We start from the raw sequence: 16,805 nt of genomic DNA, 5'->3' as shown, positions 1-16,805 counted from the left end.
AGCAGTACCTGCCAGTATCATAGGTTAGGAGACTTCAGCCATAACATGATTCATGCAAGGAAATGTTAAAGGTGGTAATTATGCTATCCATTATACTTTTGAACTATATAAATGTAAGTATATAGTTACTATTAAACTACCAAGTTTACATCCCTAACATTCCTCATCTTGACATATTGTGGAGAATAAGGGAGCAAAAAAATCCCTGAAAAATTAAATGCGACACCCTGGAGCTATATTCTGCTTTGGTATTTAACACCTTGTGCACCTATATACTGAGAATTTGCATGTCCTTGCTCCATGAGGTTAGCACAGACGGGGCAATCAGTAAGGAGAACAGAAATGCACGGATCACGTCTACAGAAAAATCAGATAACAGAAGAGGTTGCCCAGCTGTGTGCTGATGATTGACCTCCCTCACCAGTTGCAATGTGTCCACAAAATATGTTGTGCTGCTACTGTTGGTGGTGACCACCAATACACTTCGCCTCTTCCCAAAGATTTCAGCATGTTCATGGATTAATTAAGATTGCTCATTAAGGTATTGGCCAATTCCATGAAGGAAAAGGAGTATATAATTTAAAGCAGCTCCTCCTTAGTGTGTGGTCTAGTAGTTATGATATGTAAGTTCAGTAGGCTGTGCAGAGTCCGTGTAGAGTAAGCCTGAGTACGATTAAGTTAATCATGCCTTGGTTTTCAAAGAATTTCAAATGCCTTAATACCACTGTGTTTCAATATCATTTAAATTTCAGTCTCCTTATTAGAACAGAGCTGGACAGCCTTGCACACATGTGGAAAAGGCGAGGTGGTGGAGTTGCTCTTTATGTGAGAGAGCAACTGGAATGCATTGAGCTAGGGGTAGAGGAGGAGCTAATCAAGAGCTTATTGGTGAAGATCAAATTGGTGAAGATCAAAGGCTAACACAGGGGGACACTGTTGTGGGAGTCTACTACAGGCCACCTGACCAGGAAGAGGAAGTTGATGAGGCCTTCTACAGACAGCTAGAAGTAGCCTCATGATCACAGGCCCTGGTTCTCTTGGGAGACTTCAACCACCCTGACATCTGCTGGTGGGACTACAAAGCAAGGCACAAACAGTCCAGGAGGCTCCTGCAGAGCATCAATGATAACTTCTTGTCACAAGTGGTGGAGGAGCCTGTGAGGAAGGGTGTCCTGCTGGACCTTGTCCTAACCAACAGAGAGGGACTGGCTGGAGAAGTGCAGTTTGGGGGCAGCCTTGGCTGCAGTGACCACGAGATGGTGGAGTTCAGGATCCTGTGTGAAAGAAGTAAGGCAATAAGCAGGATTGCAACCCTGGACTTCAGAAGAGCGGACTTTGGGTTCTTCAGAGACCTACTGGAAGAATCTCATGGGTTAAGGCCCTAAAAGGAAGGAGGGGCCTTCCAGGAGAGCTGGTTAGTATTCAAACATCACTTCCTCTAAGCTCAAGAGCGGTGCATCCCAAGGAGAAAGAAGTCCATCAAAGGTGGCAGGAGACCTGCATGGATGAGCCAAGAGCTCCTGGCAAAACTCCAACAGAAGAAGAAAGTACATAGAATGTGGAAGAGGGGACAGGCTACTTGGGAGGATCATAGGAATGCAGTCAGAGTATGTACAGATGCGATGAGGAAGGCTAAGGCCCAGTTGCAATTGAGTCTGGCAAGGGATGTTAAGGACAACAAGAAGGGCTTCTTCAAATACATCAACAGCAAGAGGAGGACTGGGGAGAATGTGGGCCCACTGCTGAATGTGACGGGGGCCCTGATAATGAAGGCTACAGAGAAGGCAAAATTACTGAATGCCTTCTTTGCTTCAGTCTTCACTGCTAAGGGCAGCCCTCAAGAATCCCAGAGCCTCAAGGCAAGAGAGAGAGTCTGGAGAAAGGAAGACTTTCCTTTGGTGGAGGAGAGAATAGGAGTAGAAATCTTCTGGGCAAGCTTGACATCCACAGATCCATAGGCCTGGGTGGGATGCACCCACGGCTACTGAGGGAGTTGCGGATGTTGTTGCCAGGCCACTCTGCATCATCTTTGAAAGGTCATGGAGAACTGGAGAGGTGCCTGAGGCCTGGAAGAAAGCCAGTGTCACTCCAGTCTTCAAAAAGGGCAAGAATGAGGACCTAGGAAACTACAGGCTAGTCAGCCTCACCTCCATCCCTGGAGAGGTGATAGAACAGCTCTTCCTGGATGTCATCTCCAAGCATATGGAGAACAAGAAGGTGATCAGGAGTAGTCAGCGTGGATTCACCAAGGGGAAATCATGCTTAACCAATCTGATAGCCTTCTGTGATGGAATGACTGGCTGGGTGGATGAGGGGAGAGCAGTGGATGTTGTGTTCTTTGACTTCAGCAAGGCTTTTGACACTGTCTCCCACAACATCCTCCTTGGTAAGCGCAGGAAGTGTGGGTTAGACGAATGGACAGCGAGGTGGATTGAGAACTGGCTGAACGGCTGAGCTCAGAGGGTTGTCATCAGAGGTGTGGAGTCTAGCTGGAGGCCTGTAGCTAGTGGAGTTCCCCAGGGCTCAGTACTGGGTCCCAACCTGTTCAACTTATTCATCAGTGATCTGGATGAGGGGACGGAGTGCCTCCTCAGCAAGTTGGCTGATGATCCCAGTCTGGGAGGAGTGGCTGACACACCTGAGGGCTGTGCTGCCATTCAGAGAGACCTGGACAGGCTGGAGAGTTGGGCAGAGAGGAAGCTCATGAGGTTCAATGAGAGTAAGAGCGGAGTCCTGCACCTAGGGAAAAATAACCCTGTGCATTAGTACAGGCTGGGGGCTGACCTTCTGGAGAGCAGCTCTGCAGAGAAGGTCCTGGGAGTCCTGGTGGACAACAAGTTGACCATGAGCCAGCAATGTGCCCTTATGGCCAGGAAGGCCAATGGTCTCCTTGGGTGCATTAGGGAGAACGTTGCCAGCAGGTCGAGGGAGGTGATCCTGCCCCTCTACTCAGCCCTCTTGGGGCCTCATCTCAGAGTACTGCATCCAGTTCTGGGCTCCCCAGTACAAGAGAGACATGGAGCTACTGGAGCAAGTCCAGTGTAGGGCTACAAAGATGATCAGAGGAGTGGAGCACCTGCCCTCTGAGGAAAGGCTGCAAGAGCTGGGCCTGTTTAGCCTGGAGAAGAGAAAACTGAGGGGGGATCTTATCAATGTATGTAAGTACCTGAAGGGAGGGTGTCAAGGGGATGGGGCCAGAGTCTTTTCAGTTGTCCCATGTGACAGAACAAGAGGCAATGGGCAGAAATTGAAGCACAGGAAGTTCCGCCTGAAYGTGAGGGGGAATTTCTTCACTGTAAGAGTGACAGAACACTGGAAGAGGTTGCCCATAGAGGTTGTGGAATCTCCTTCCTTGGAGATATTCAAAGCTCGCTTGGATTCAACCCTGTCTAACATGCTCTAGGTGACCCTGCTTGAGCAGGGAGGTTGGACTTGATGATCTCCAGATGTTCCTTCCAACCTTACTGATTCTATGGTTCTGTGGACATGCAAAGGTGTAATCTAAATATAATATATATCTTTTTTCTTCTTCTTTTTGACTATTTCCTTGTACTATGTCTAAAAAAATGGAGTAAAAAAAAAAAAAGATAGATAATCAACCTTTCCACTTCGTCTAAATGTAGAGATCAGCCTGAAAACTTCAGGAATAATATTTCTTCTTCTACCAGTATACAGATACTGTGAAATCCACTAGTATACACAATGCAGTGAAAACCATGAGGGTAGATGTGAGAGCTTTCAACTCTTGCAAGAGAATCACTTCAATTTCCATTTGTGGAGCAGACTGTTTTCAAACATTGCAATTGTTATGAAATATTAGATTTAAAATATATGGCTGCATTTTGGCTCATAGCCATGACTTAATCAATAATCTGTTATTCTAGTAAAGCTTCGGTTATGCAAAGCTACAAGTTCTGGACAAGTCAGCCTTAAGTATTGCAGTCTCGAAAAAGCATTTCTTAAAAGAAACAAACAAAGCTTGGCGGACACCAAACCAATTTTTTGGGGAAAGCTGCCATTTTTTGTGCTCCTTTAATGCTTTTCAAAGTGCTAGGACTGAAATCCTAGCTGTAAGATTCTGGAGAGCTCAGATTTTTTTCTTAACTTGTTCCTGAATTGGTATAGAATATAAAGAAACACTGTAGGGGAAAAAAATTATTTCATTAAAATGTACCAATCTCAAAGTTCTGTGATGATACTTAATTTAACAGCAACACAGCACTCGCTTGCAAATAAGCTGTGGATCTACTTCATTGTATGTCATAGTCCCCTCCCTTTTTCTGTCCTCTTCTATCCTTCCCCTATCAAAGTTTTGGGAAAGCGCTCATATAATTGCTGTAATTATTACATGTGCCACAAGGAGGAGTGGTATCTGTACCTCCTGGCAGTTCTTCAGGAGAGAATTCTCTGCATGTGCAATTCCAGTATATCTCTCTAGAGAACTGTGTTGATAAAATGGGTGGCAATTTTCAAACACCCTGAAGTCACTAATGTATTGATGTGAAGTGACTGCTTACTTACTTACTTTCTGTCAATATTCTTGAAATTAGGGACTTAGTAAGCAATGTAAAAGAGTGTGTTGTAAAATATTGTGTGAGTCTGAGAAGAAAAAAGTATAGATTTTTGGAACAGAAGTGCTAGTCAAAGCCATCTGAGTCAAAGTTAAGAGTATGTAAATTAGGAGAACTTTTCAAGTCTCTTGATGACTGCATGAAATTATGATAAAGAGCATTTTCACTGCAGATGCAAAGACATAATGAATGATGATTGTAATAGATGTTGACTATATCTGTGGCTCAAATCTCCAATATTTCAATTTGATATTTCCTTTGAAGTAGCAGTGTTGGACTTCTCATGCTTATAATGTAGGAAATGGCTTAATAATATATGTTAAGAAGGTCAAAGAAAATAGTTTCAAAGGAATACCTATTGTTCAAGTATTTGATATGCAGGATCCTATTTAAAAACTAAAAATCCTCATGGTAAGTAATTTCAAACATACTGTTTGCATTTTATTACGTAACTTATTATAGAAATTAGAGAATGGTATCTTAATTTTCTGGAGAGCTATAAATGGAAAATTAAGTCCTCACCTGGGATAAATGAGTGTAGCTCCAGGGAAATCTCTAGATTTGTGGTGATTCATTGCCACCGAAGATTTTTATTTCAGCATTTCAAAAAAATTTTTTTTTTTTTTTTAACCAAAAAGCAGTTACCGTTTTCTGGCCAAAACCTCTAGCATCTGTGAAAAGATGAGCTGTACATCCTGAGCAACATTTGAATGAAAAAGGGAGAGCACAGATATGCCAGATCATAGCCTTCACGTGTCTTGAGTGGGCAATGAAATCACAACAAGCATTGTCTGAAGCCCTTTGGGCCTGAGATTGAGATCAGCTTTATCTCTGCATTTGTGTTTTATCAAAGAGCCTGAACTGGTGGTGAGAATGAACATGTGTCCAGTTCTCCACAGCAGATGCCTGTTACCACTCCCACATCAGCTGCGTGCCCATTCAGATGCACAGGTGGCTTGCACTGCAGTATTCTTCACCTCCTTGTGCACTTTTTTTTTTTTTTCCTAGTCCTGGGGACAGTTATCTGCTGTCGATGTGACAGACGGATGGATATTTACTGTAGGCTTCTTTGGAGTTTTAATTCCCCGTCTGAACTCTAAGTGTGTATATATATTAAAAAAACCACGATACAGAGGAGGAATAAAAGCAGCAGATCCAGCACATAAAAAGTGAGGGACTAGCAGAACACTGGCTGAAGGCACTAAGTGGATACTTGAAAAAAAAAAAAAGGCAAACATCATCTTCTTCAAACTCTATTTCCTGGATAATGAAAGGCAATGAAGATAAAAAGACTGCCTGCTCTGTCTGCTCCTCTCTCTCTGTTCTGACACAGTCAGCACCATTATTAAGCAGATAAAAGTCATATAAACTAAAGCACTCAGAAGCACAGCTTTTTCAACAAAACTAGATAGAACTCCAATATTTCATGGTACAACATCACATGAAACGCTGTTCCATATAAAAGTCTGTTGATTATAGAGGTTTGCTAATATGCTCCATAGTGAAGAGCAAAGATGAAAAGTGATAATCAAGTAGGAAACCAAGTAGTGTTTTAGTAACTGTTGGCCTCAGTTTTTACTCACCCTGTAGTAAATAGCAGGCAGCTTACAATGGGAGCAAGTTGAGGATCCTTCAGTCATTTGAGCTTAAAGGTATTGGCCAAAATAGTAATGATGCTTATTTTCATTGGCATTTTTTATGGGAACAGTATTTTCTCTAAGTAAATATTTTCTCTTCAGTCCTGTATTGAAATTAGAGCTATGCTTTGCCCCTTGCAAACTACCTAGTTATTAAATATGGAATATATTTATTCTAATTAAAATAAAACTCATTACTCCCTTTCACATAGATACACCAGTGTTTGTACATTTGGCTACTTTCCCCAGGAGAGGAAAAGATGAAATGATAAATCAAAAGTGGTTCTTGTATTGTGCCTCTGCCTGGTTCCTTCACTCTGCTTCAGCAGAGGCCCAGACAAGCGTCTAAATGTGTTCAGACTGAATTGTAACTTTGAGGTTTCAGAGATGGGAAGGAGAATTATGAATGCCGATTAACAGCCAAGATGCCACTAAAACAATTTTTGTCTTTTGTTTTCTTTTGTATAATAGTATTATATTAAAAGAAGGATTTTTGAAATGTAAATTGTTGTAGTTATATACATCATATGCAAAAACTTGAAATGATTTAATGTAATGATTCTCAAAGACATTTTTTAAACTGGTTTCTTAACATTCATGTAGTTTTCTCCCCAAACCTACCAAACAGTGTAGCAGTTATGACAGTCACCTCTAGAAGTGAGCTTCCCAGTTTTTGCTTTTGCACTCCTCTGTAGTGCCATATTTTCTGAAACACTTGCTCTTTACAATTTACTAAAGCATAATTGCTCACATGCAATAAACTAAAGCATTTGGAAATGACGGTTGCCCAGTGTTGCTGAAACTGTTCAGTCCACCTCAAAACCATTTATCTTTTACCTCGTCCCTTTCCATGTCTGCTTGTTTATCTCATTTTTCTTTTCTGTGTTGTGACAGATGTTTGTATTATTACATATTTGTTCAGCTCCTAAAAAAAGCAGGAATATTCTGGATTATTTGAGGGTTTGGAGATTTTTTGTTGTTGTTGTTTGTTTGTTTGTTTCCTTTCTTTTTTTGTGTGTTGAGCACCGTCAACATTTACTGAACTCCTTGGAAGGGTGATTCATAACATTAGAGAAGCTGATCTGCTTACAAGACTGGGTCATTAGTAAGGATCAAAATGAACTGAGGAAAGATAGTACCTAGAGTTAATTAAGTTGAATGTGTCTGAATTGAGTTAAATGTGCCTTCAAAATATAAATTAAACAGCAGCTAATAAGAGGATAAGAATTTTTAGTCTTAGTGTACATTTCAATGTTTTCTGACAAATAATGTTAGCCAGATAATGTTAATGGACCACTTGTCTATTATGTAATGGCAGTGTGTGGCCTTATAGGTGTGTTTTTAAAATATCTTTTCCCTAAAATATATATATATATATATATTTTAAAAAATATTGCTGACATTAAGCACTTATCTCAGTGTCTCAGTGTTTTCTTTTAGAATTAATCTTCTCATGTGTCTTCTCTTATTCTTGAATCAGTCAGTCCTTTTTTTTTCTCTTATAGGGATACAAGTATGTCATCCAAGAAGGGGAGTGTTGTGGAAGATGCCAAAAGATGGCATGTGAGGAGCAGTTGTTCTGGTCTCGGGGTGATGCAGATGTTCATTTACATGAGGTAAGGCAGTGGTGGTGTGGGTAGTTCTTCTAACAGAACTGTCCTCAAATCATTTATATTCCAGAGAAGGGGGAAAAAAGCACATGGAAATTATTTCTGTTTGGGCAAGCAACACTCAGAAACAATGTTCTTTTTGGGGGGTGATTTAGCCACTTTGTTCTGCTAATGAGCAAACTTCCCCTCTCTTTTTAGGTTCTAAAGAAGTAATTTTGTATTTAAAATCAGTGACTTCAAAAATGATAGCTCAAAAGAATATTGGGATAGGACGCTTGTCAGGCTGAAGGTTATTTGTTTAAATTCTCCTGATTAATGTATATTACTCCATGGATAGCAGGCAGATTGAATAGTGGATTACTTGAATTTCATGGCGCTATTCAAATAGGATGTTCTATTTGGTACGCATTGAAATATCAGAAGTAAATGGGGACAGAATTACATCCCTTTGCTAAAGATGATGGCTGCAGGTCAGATCAGACTGCAGTGGTCCAGGCCACAGTTGTTCTCTACTCAGAATAATGGTTTATTTTCAGCATCGTGTCTCGTCCCCTTGAATTCCTGTGTGTCTATCCTAAAAAGTCCAAAGGGAAATGAGTGTGTACAAATGCCATTTTAAATGTGTTATGTGCAGATACCCTACAACTCTGGAAAGCTCAGTGGATACTGGTTTCTTTTCTTGCCTTCACTTTTAATTCCTTCAAGCTATTTCTTTTTTTCTATTCCTAACCCAATTGGCTGTGGCAAGCCTTTGCCTACCCGAGTAGTGTTAAGTTGCTTAATCCTATGTGGCAGTTTGCATTCAACAAAGGAAGGCAGAAATAGTAAGTCAAATATATTTAAAATAATAGACCTTCTCACCACTGTTTTCTTCCCAGAGTGTTATTCATTATAGTATTTCTGCATTTATATCTACGTGTCACTGGGAAATATGTGCTATTAACTTTTGATCATTTCTTTTACAAAGTCAGTCTGCTGCCTTTTAAAAAATGTTAGTGTATCATTTTACAGCCTGCTTCTCCCCTGACTTTACCAAGAATATTTATTAATAAAAGGATCAATATTTTTCTCTGTTTCATAAAACAAGCCTTCAAAAGTCATACTCTAATGTCTCACTGTGACTTACTGATTTCTGTTGTCCTAAATGAATGACAGATTCTTATATTCTGCTGTCTCTTTCTTGCTGTGTACTCTTTCAACTTTCTGTCATTAACATAGAAATAACTATTTAACAAGTGAGAAAGAAGTATTCATTCAATTTATGAGCAAACCTATGAGACTTTACTGGAGTTGGGGGTCAGCTATTCATTATTCTTGAAAAGTATTTAAAGATTAAAGTGGATTATATTAAAGTGGATCACTACTTCAAAGTGTTGATCAGCTCCTCCCTGCATTGAACAGAACATCTTTCTGGCATATGCTGATGTATTTTCCAAGAAGAGGACTTGAAGTTCCCACCTTGTCTGACCCATGGGTGGTTATAACCAACTGGGCCATTAACAAGATCCATCTCTTCTACATTTGCAAACCTCTTCTAGTCAGTAATTTATTGCCAAAATCTCCTCCAGGCTTAGTAAAGCTGATTTGCGGGAGATTCCAGCAGAAACAGGGCTAGCTGTTTTACAGTGTAATGAAGTCCAGCCAGCTACCAAGAGCAAATGTGAAATTAAATATAATTAAGATTCCATTATCTTCTTCATGTATTATTTCACCTGCCTTTCTGTTTTTCACCTTAAGGCTAATCCTATATCTCTTAAACTCCACAAACAAAGCAGAGCTCTACTCTATAAACTGATTGTCATGTTAAGGATTTATGGAGCACTGTTGAGTGACAAATTGTTCCTAAGGAAGTAAACATACKTTTTGTAAACCAGCACATTGGTTGTGGTTGTCATTCGTTTATCTGGTGGCATAAACATTGCTGCATACTGTTAATCTTTTTACAATTTCCTGCCAGGTCGGCACAGAGTGGCGATCCCCATTCGATCATTGCATTATCAATGAATGTGTCCGAGTGAACAATGAGGTTTTTGTGCAGCAAAAGAACATTTCTTGCTCTCAAATGGATGTGCCCAACTGTACAGAAGGAACTGAATTACGCTGCGACCAAGTAAAAGACTGTTGTCCGTCCTGCAGATGTGGTAAGGTTTCATACATGGCAAGTGGAACCACTGGAGAATTAATCAGCTAAGGTGTTGCTCTCCTATTTCTCAGTAGCAATTTTAAAAGTATGTATTATGCAAATATAATAATAATTTGAAGCTCTGTTGTATAATTTAGGCACTGAGYGCAACACTACCTGCTGCTATTACTTCCTCTTTCGAAGTGATGTTCATTGTCTCCCTTTGGACTTGCTTTGAACTACCTGTCCTATTTACTAGTGCATTGTGGAGACATGCAAGGCTAGATCTATACTAACAAATTATTGCATTTTCCGATATTGTTAGGCAGTTAAAATGGATCTTGATATGTTTTTTGGCCTAGGAAGCTTAGTTCTCTGCCACTTCGCAGACATGGTTCAGGAATTAGATTTCAAGGTGTGCTCTGTGCAGAGTGGTTTTGTGCAGCTGTGCTCTCTTCTGAGCATTGGTGATCACTGGGACCATGGCTCAGACTAGCCAGACATGGTTCACTCCACACTAGCTGACTCAGTCTGGGAAGACTCCCAATCACATTTATTTGACAAGTATAAATGCAGCCACAGAGTAGAAGACTGTAACTTGCAGGAAACCTATGAGTAGTTCTTCTGTGAGTTGAGAGGCTTTCACTGAAGGGGAAAATCCACATTGTACCATGCACTTGGAAAAAAGAGTTCAGGAAGGTACGTTTGAAGATAGAATTCAGGATAACACTGGCAAATTATTACCTTTTAAGTTATAGTCTATGAGGGCTAAATTATGCCTCTTTAATAAATTGCGATAAATCACAAAAAGCGTATTCATGGTTTATCAAAACTAAATAATGGCATGGTAATGGTAACACTAAATGACATGTTATCCTCTTTTTCAGTACCCGTGAATGGTTGTCTTTTGAATGGCACTGTTATTGGGGTAAGACTTGATTCCTGTTGTTTGATATGATAGTAAGATATTTCAATATTTTAATGAGCATTTGTAGAGCACAGACTTGCCAGAATATCCATACGCTTATAGGACAATTTTGTTCAGTCAAAATCTCTGCAAATGAGATCCTGTAGTAAAAGCAATGGTAAGGGGCTCAGCAGGCTATGTCCTACAGACTTCCTGTATGACAATATCTCTCCGAAAGGAGGACGATATTGTTACCTTATCTTGAAAGGATGTTTGAGAAAAGTACTCAGAAACTGTGGTAGTCTGGGCTCTGTGATCACTTGCAAGCTACCAAACACACAGGAAACTATCTGTGAGGAATAATCTCAAAGGTGATCCTTGACCACTTCAGGGAAGGAAAAAACTTCCCTTATTTTACCTAGAGGATAAGACAGATTAAAAAAGGATGGAGACTTATGCTCCGCTTGTGTGGAAGGAGAGGTATCCCTCTTTGGCTATTAGCAGAAACAGGAAAGCTAAGCTTCCTCACTGTTTGACTTCTATCCCCTTTCAGATCCCTGCTGATATGCCCTCAGAGGAATTTTTTTCTCAACTGTATATTTAATGCATACATTAAGATGTCTTTAACCCAGTCCATGACAGTGGGAAGGATTTGAGGTAGACATCTGATCTTATTTATGCCAAATTTATCTTTGGCGAGCTCTGTCAGTTGTCTGTTGTTTCCTTAAATCCATGTTCTGGCAGCACCTCTGGTGTCAAAGAGCTCTAAGTATTCTCAACATCCTCCAGGGGAATGGATCCTTTTTATTCATCTAACCTAACTTTTAACCTAGGTATTCCTCTATTGTCTACGCATTTCTTACTTTTTCTGTTTACATAGAAGGTAAGTTTGCCCACATCTCTTCAGACTTTTGAGGTATGCAGAAAGAACCTTTCTCTGTCTATTGTTTTCCATATTCAAATTTTTCCATATTCTGTAGGCATAAGCTTATCAATTTATTAGCGCTAGAGCCTTGTCATCAAATATTCTTCATTCTGTACTAGAATTACTTCCCTGTAGAATTAAATACAAATAATATTTCTGATTTTCTGTAAGAAGATTTGGAGAAGGATAGTAAAGTGGTAAAACATGTAATAATTCATTTTCTTTTGGCTCCTCTGTGTCCTCTACAGTATGTTGTTGAAACTCGTTGTGTCATTTTATGAAGTTATAAAAACCATATTTGTAGAGAATGTCATACAGTTTAATAATTGCAAACTTCTGCTACCTTCTGTTATCTAAAATATGTACATATATTCTGTGTTGGTTTTTTTTGAAAGTTTTTTTCCAGTTGTATGCTGTTCTGTAATGAACAGAACCATGTAAACAACTAATTTTTCTCTTTCAACAAAATGTTTACTTGATCTGTCAAGAAAAGTGTCTTTTCTATTTTCAAGTGTTTTGACATATTTTAAAATAAAGCATAAGCAAATTTTGAAGCAAAATATCGTATTGGACACAAAACTGGAAGCAGCTTTGTTTTGAAGATCTAAAATTAAAATACTTCAGCTTCTTAGATATTGAAAAACATTCCTATCTTAATAAAATTTGCTCAGATTGGCATGAATTCATGAAGTGTTTTGGCTGACATAAAACTGCATTTTGACTCATTCTTGTTTGCTATCTAGTTCTATATAAAAATGTCTTATAATTTTTAATAGAGTTTTAAAAATGTATTATTGTTCTTTCTGACAATTGGTCATTTTATCAAACACAGTCTACACAAGAAGACTCTGAAGGTGCTGGTGGGTCCCAGCTGTTGCATTACTTTTATGCTCTTCCATCTGCACAGGGTCAAGCATTACTGAGGTTAGATTTCAAACAGCACACTAGTTCCAGAATCTTCTCTAAGGTAGAGAGTAATAAATTTGGGCTGAGCTAGAGCACAATTGTTTTTTCGTATGACTTGACCTTAAACAGTAAAAAATGTAAACCTTGGAGGATTTCTGAACAAAGCAGCTATTCTGATATGGAAAATAACAGAAAACATTTTGGGGGGAACTACATTAGTAGTTAACTTTTCTTAAGTTAATGCATATTTTCTTTTGACCTAAAGGAGTTTTATTTAATTAATAATTTAAAGCAAATTAGCTATATATCTGAAATTTTTTGAGCAGCTGGAACTACTACTGTTTTGTCTGACATGACTTTCTACTTCAGTGACTGTTCCAGAGTTCTGGTCAGGAGGGAAGATGTGGTGTCCGCAGAAGTTTATACTTCCTGGATTTCAAAACTTGTATTCTAGGAGTGAGAGCCTTTTATAAAAAGTTTCAAATTTCATTTTATATCAAGGGAAAACTTTGCTTCATTAACTCAGTCATTGAATAGCTCCAAGGTTTGAGTCTTTTAGTGCAGTTCTGTTAAATGTCTGTGTCCTTAATCCCTTTAGATTTTTGTCTTGTATCTGGTTACCAGTATTACATTCCAGTAATTTGGTGTATTGCATTCACTCCACTGTTCTTAACAATACTACAGGCTCTAACTGCAGATTTCCAAGCAGGTGGCTGTATTTACCGAAAGGATTGTCTGTATCACTCATCTGTTTTCCCAAGCTTTTACTGAGTGGCATGTTTGAAGGAGATCTGAGTAGATTTTGGCTTTAGGCAGGTTATTTTGGTTACATTGTCTAACACTGTGTTAGCAGATGGTGACATTTTATTCTAACTTAGCCAAGAGAACATGATAGGTATATTATATTAAGGTAAAAAGATATATCATTCCATTATTTCAATCAGTTCTCTCATGCTAAGTTATATTCATTCACAGAAATACATTGTTAAAGTCCATTTGCATGTTGATCCCCAAACATATTAAATAAACATCATAGAACTAAGCTGTGATGCAAACTTTAGATCAATATAAGACCTTCCCCCAAAGTTTAAAGGCATTTGGGTATGAGAGATGAGTTTCAACATATCTCTAGAAAACTTTACCCTAAATTTCTGCCCATGATAACAGTGATTTCAGTATAAGATCAACTTTTACTGTCCTTATATATTAAATAGTAATGCCTAGTGGACTAGAATTTTAGAACTACTAGAAGATCCAATGAGGGTATCAGCTGTAATATCAGTTGTAACTTCATAGACAATTTGTGATGCAAAAGCCTAGAGCTACAGAGGCATTTTGTGATACTATCATAATCATATATTGTTCAGGCTTTTAGAAGTAAATGAGTAAATAAAACAACCCCAAGTACATTTTGAAACAGGTCACCCTAATTGGAACATCTCCCAGATTTACGAGGCTTTTTTGTCTGTGTATATGTCTGTATGGACACAATAACCAGTACAGTAATACTGATGTCAGTGGGTTGAGTGACCTTGTAAGGCCATGTAGTYTGTACCAGGACTGTCATTGTGACATCTGAATGCTTCCATTGTTGACAGTGAACAAGAAGTATAGTGTTTCGTATGACATTTGCTATCAATTCCTTTCCCACAGGGAAAAGTTATGAGTGCAGCTTCATGCTTGCATCCATGCCTGGCTTTTAACCCCAGATTAACCTTTTATAGTGAATGTCACTTCATTAAACTAATGAAAATGAAGGGTCCTCTGTCAAGGTCTCGAGCTTGAGTTGTTAAAATGGTGGCAACAGTTTGGTCTAAGAAGTATCTTTTTGGTCATCAAGTTGAGTTTTATGCTGTTGCTTGCAACTCCATCACAGAATCCCAGACCACATTAAAAGATGGAGACCTTCCCTGTTGGTATAATCCCCTCTATCACGTTGTTTTTTGTGTAGGATTTTTTTTTCTAGATCTCCACAAAACAAGTAAGAAGTCATTGTTGTTGTACTTGATTGAAAACTGCTGAGCCTTGAGGAGCACTACCTTTACACTGTTGCTTTGGCCAGCTCCTTGTTTTTACTCCATTTGTTGGATGAATGTTCACTAGTATAGAACAGAAAAAATAGGAATTTGAGAATATGCAAAATATATTGCACACCAATCTACAACTGAAAGAATTTCTGTCCCTCAGTGAAGTTAACAGTGAAGTTCCATTGGCTTTTGAAGCACTGTTCAAAGCTTTTGTTCATTTGTGATATTCAGTGTCTATTTACTTTATTTATTAGTTTTTAGAAGTTCTTTGTAAAAATCTTTAAAATACTTCTCTCATATTGTCCATTTAGCCGTACTGATGTATTATTTTAGGGTTGAAACGAAGAGTCATGTACTTCAGGGGCAGAAAGACATTTTACTTAGAATTCATTTATATGTTAGACATCCAAAGCCATTACTAACTCCAGATCCTTCTGTTTCCCATCTAATAGCCTGGCTTTTCTCACTTTCTACATTTAAAATGTCATTTTTATTTGCTTTGAAAGGTATTTGGATTCAGCAAACAAGGTGTTGGAGAAGGGCTCAAGGAATTTGAATTCTGTGCTAGCTTGCACCTATGGACAAATCCATTTTTTCACTCAGTATTTTTTTCCCTCCTTCTACATATCATGATTTTTAAGGTTTTAGGGCTCTAGATGTTCTAAGCAGTGCCATGATAAGGACAATAACTAGTAATTTCTGTCCATGAGCTGCAGGTTGCGATGGCATAAGAACAAGACTTATTGGCAAATCTATTTACCACTTTGAGAAAAAATGAACAGATGAGAACTATCTAACAAAATCTTCCCCACTGCTTTCAAGGATTCCTTTCTTACTTTGTAAGCAGGGAAATAAGAAAAGGCAATGTTCATTTGCAGATTTAGGAATTCTAAAGGGTTTACTTGAAAAATGGCCTGTGGAGAGTAGGATCATGGGTTTTCTGTTTTCTTTTGTCTTCCATTGCAACACAAGATTTAATGAAGCAGATTTAACCTAGATAAAATTGCTCATTTATTTGAATTTTAATGACGAGACAATGACTGACTGTTACAAACTCATTCTAACATTTTAGGCGTGGAGGCGCCTGATGGTGGATCAATGCACAACATGTCTCTGCTCTCTACAATCAATGTCTTCTCAAAGATATAGTCTGACATGTACAAAATTCAGCTGTGAACCATGTCCAGTGGTAAGTGCAAGTGGTCTGGTGGTTCTGAATAAGAATGGATCTGATGATAAAGTCATGTCATCCATTGTATATAACCATTTGTGTTGTGTACAACTTTGGGACCTATTTCCTGCCTTAGAAGTTTTTCTGGCAAATCTTTGGCCTATGCTCTTTCCCTGCATTAGATCATATACACCAAATGCAATCTAAGTCCTCAGTGTAGGAAAAGAGGTAATTCTTCATAGTACTCACGTCCACAAGGTACATTTACTTGCATATTTAAGACTGCTTACCTTCAAGGCAAAATGAGATTTAAGATATCATTGGCAACAGGAACTGCTGTGTCTCCTTTCTTAAAATGTTATCTGTCCCTTTTGGGACTGGCAGCTCATCCAGATCTCCTTGCTTTCAGGGCTTTTATACAAATATTCCAAATTGCCTAGTAGCTGAGCTCAGTAACATTTCTGCTTGGTTCCCAGCCATGTCCTAAGTGGTTTGATGGCATTGTCCCCATCAATTCTACTGACCATTTTGCAGTCTTTGCTGCTACTTTCGCCATCTTTAAGAAATGAGCTTTGCTGGGAAAGACAGAGGCAAATAACTCTTCTTTTCACTCCCTTGACCAATAATGGCTGCCTGACTAGTTCTGCTGAAACACAAGAGTTTTTTTTCTCTTAGCTCAGCACAAATACCTCAGGTAAAATGAGACTTAAACTGGAGAAGCTGGCTTAGTCTCCCCTGTCCCAAGAACACAAACCAGCAGCTGAATTTCACAGAACAACATTCAAGGGATTCCTTCTCTTTTGGATTCTCCTAGACTAAGGGTGGAGGGCTACAGACCCAACCCAACCAAGAGCCTGTGCAATTAGTGACCCTAACATCAAAAAGCCACCTCTTTAACAGGATCATATGGCATCCCCTGCTGATATCCA

The 16,805-nt window shown here is 38.9% G+C and overlaps 1 protein-coding gene across 1 annotated transcript in view; it reads left to right on the top strand.

The window, feature by feature from the left end:
* Window positions 1–16,805, top strand: part of VWF (von Willebrand factor) — a 140,823-nt gene that overhangs the window by 112,875 nt on the left and 11,143 nt on the right. The window contains exons 44-47 of the mRNA XM_085311282.1: window positions 7,714–7,824; window positions 9,776–9,959; window positions 10,828–10,868; window positions 15,778–15,894. Of these exons, the coding sequence (XP_085167408.1) occupies window positions 7,714–7,824; window positions 9,776–9,959; window positions 10,828–10,868; window positions 15,778–15,894 (453 nt within the window). The remainder of the gene's footprint in view (window positions 1–7,713; window positions 7,825–9,775; window positions 9,960–10,827; window positions 10,869–15,777; window positions 15,895–16,805) is intronic.

The sequence above is a fragment of the Rhea americana genome, unplaced genomic scaffold, assembly GCF_003343005.1.
Source record: "Rhea americana isolate MKP2758 unplaced genomic scaffold, rheAme1 scaffold_338, whole genome shotgun sequence".
Classification (NCBI taxonomy): domain Eukaryota; kingdom Metazoa; phylum Chordata; class Aves; order Rheiformes; family Rheidae; genus Rhea; species Rhea americana.
The sequence above is the reverse complement of the archived record's forward strand: the minus strand, read 5'-3'. Positions and strand labels throughout refer to the sequence as shown.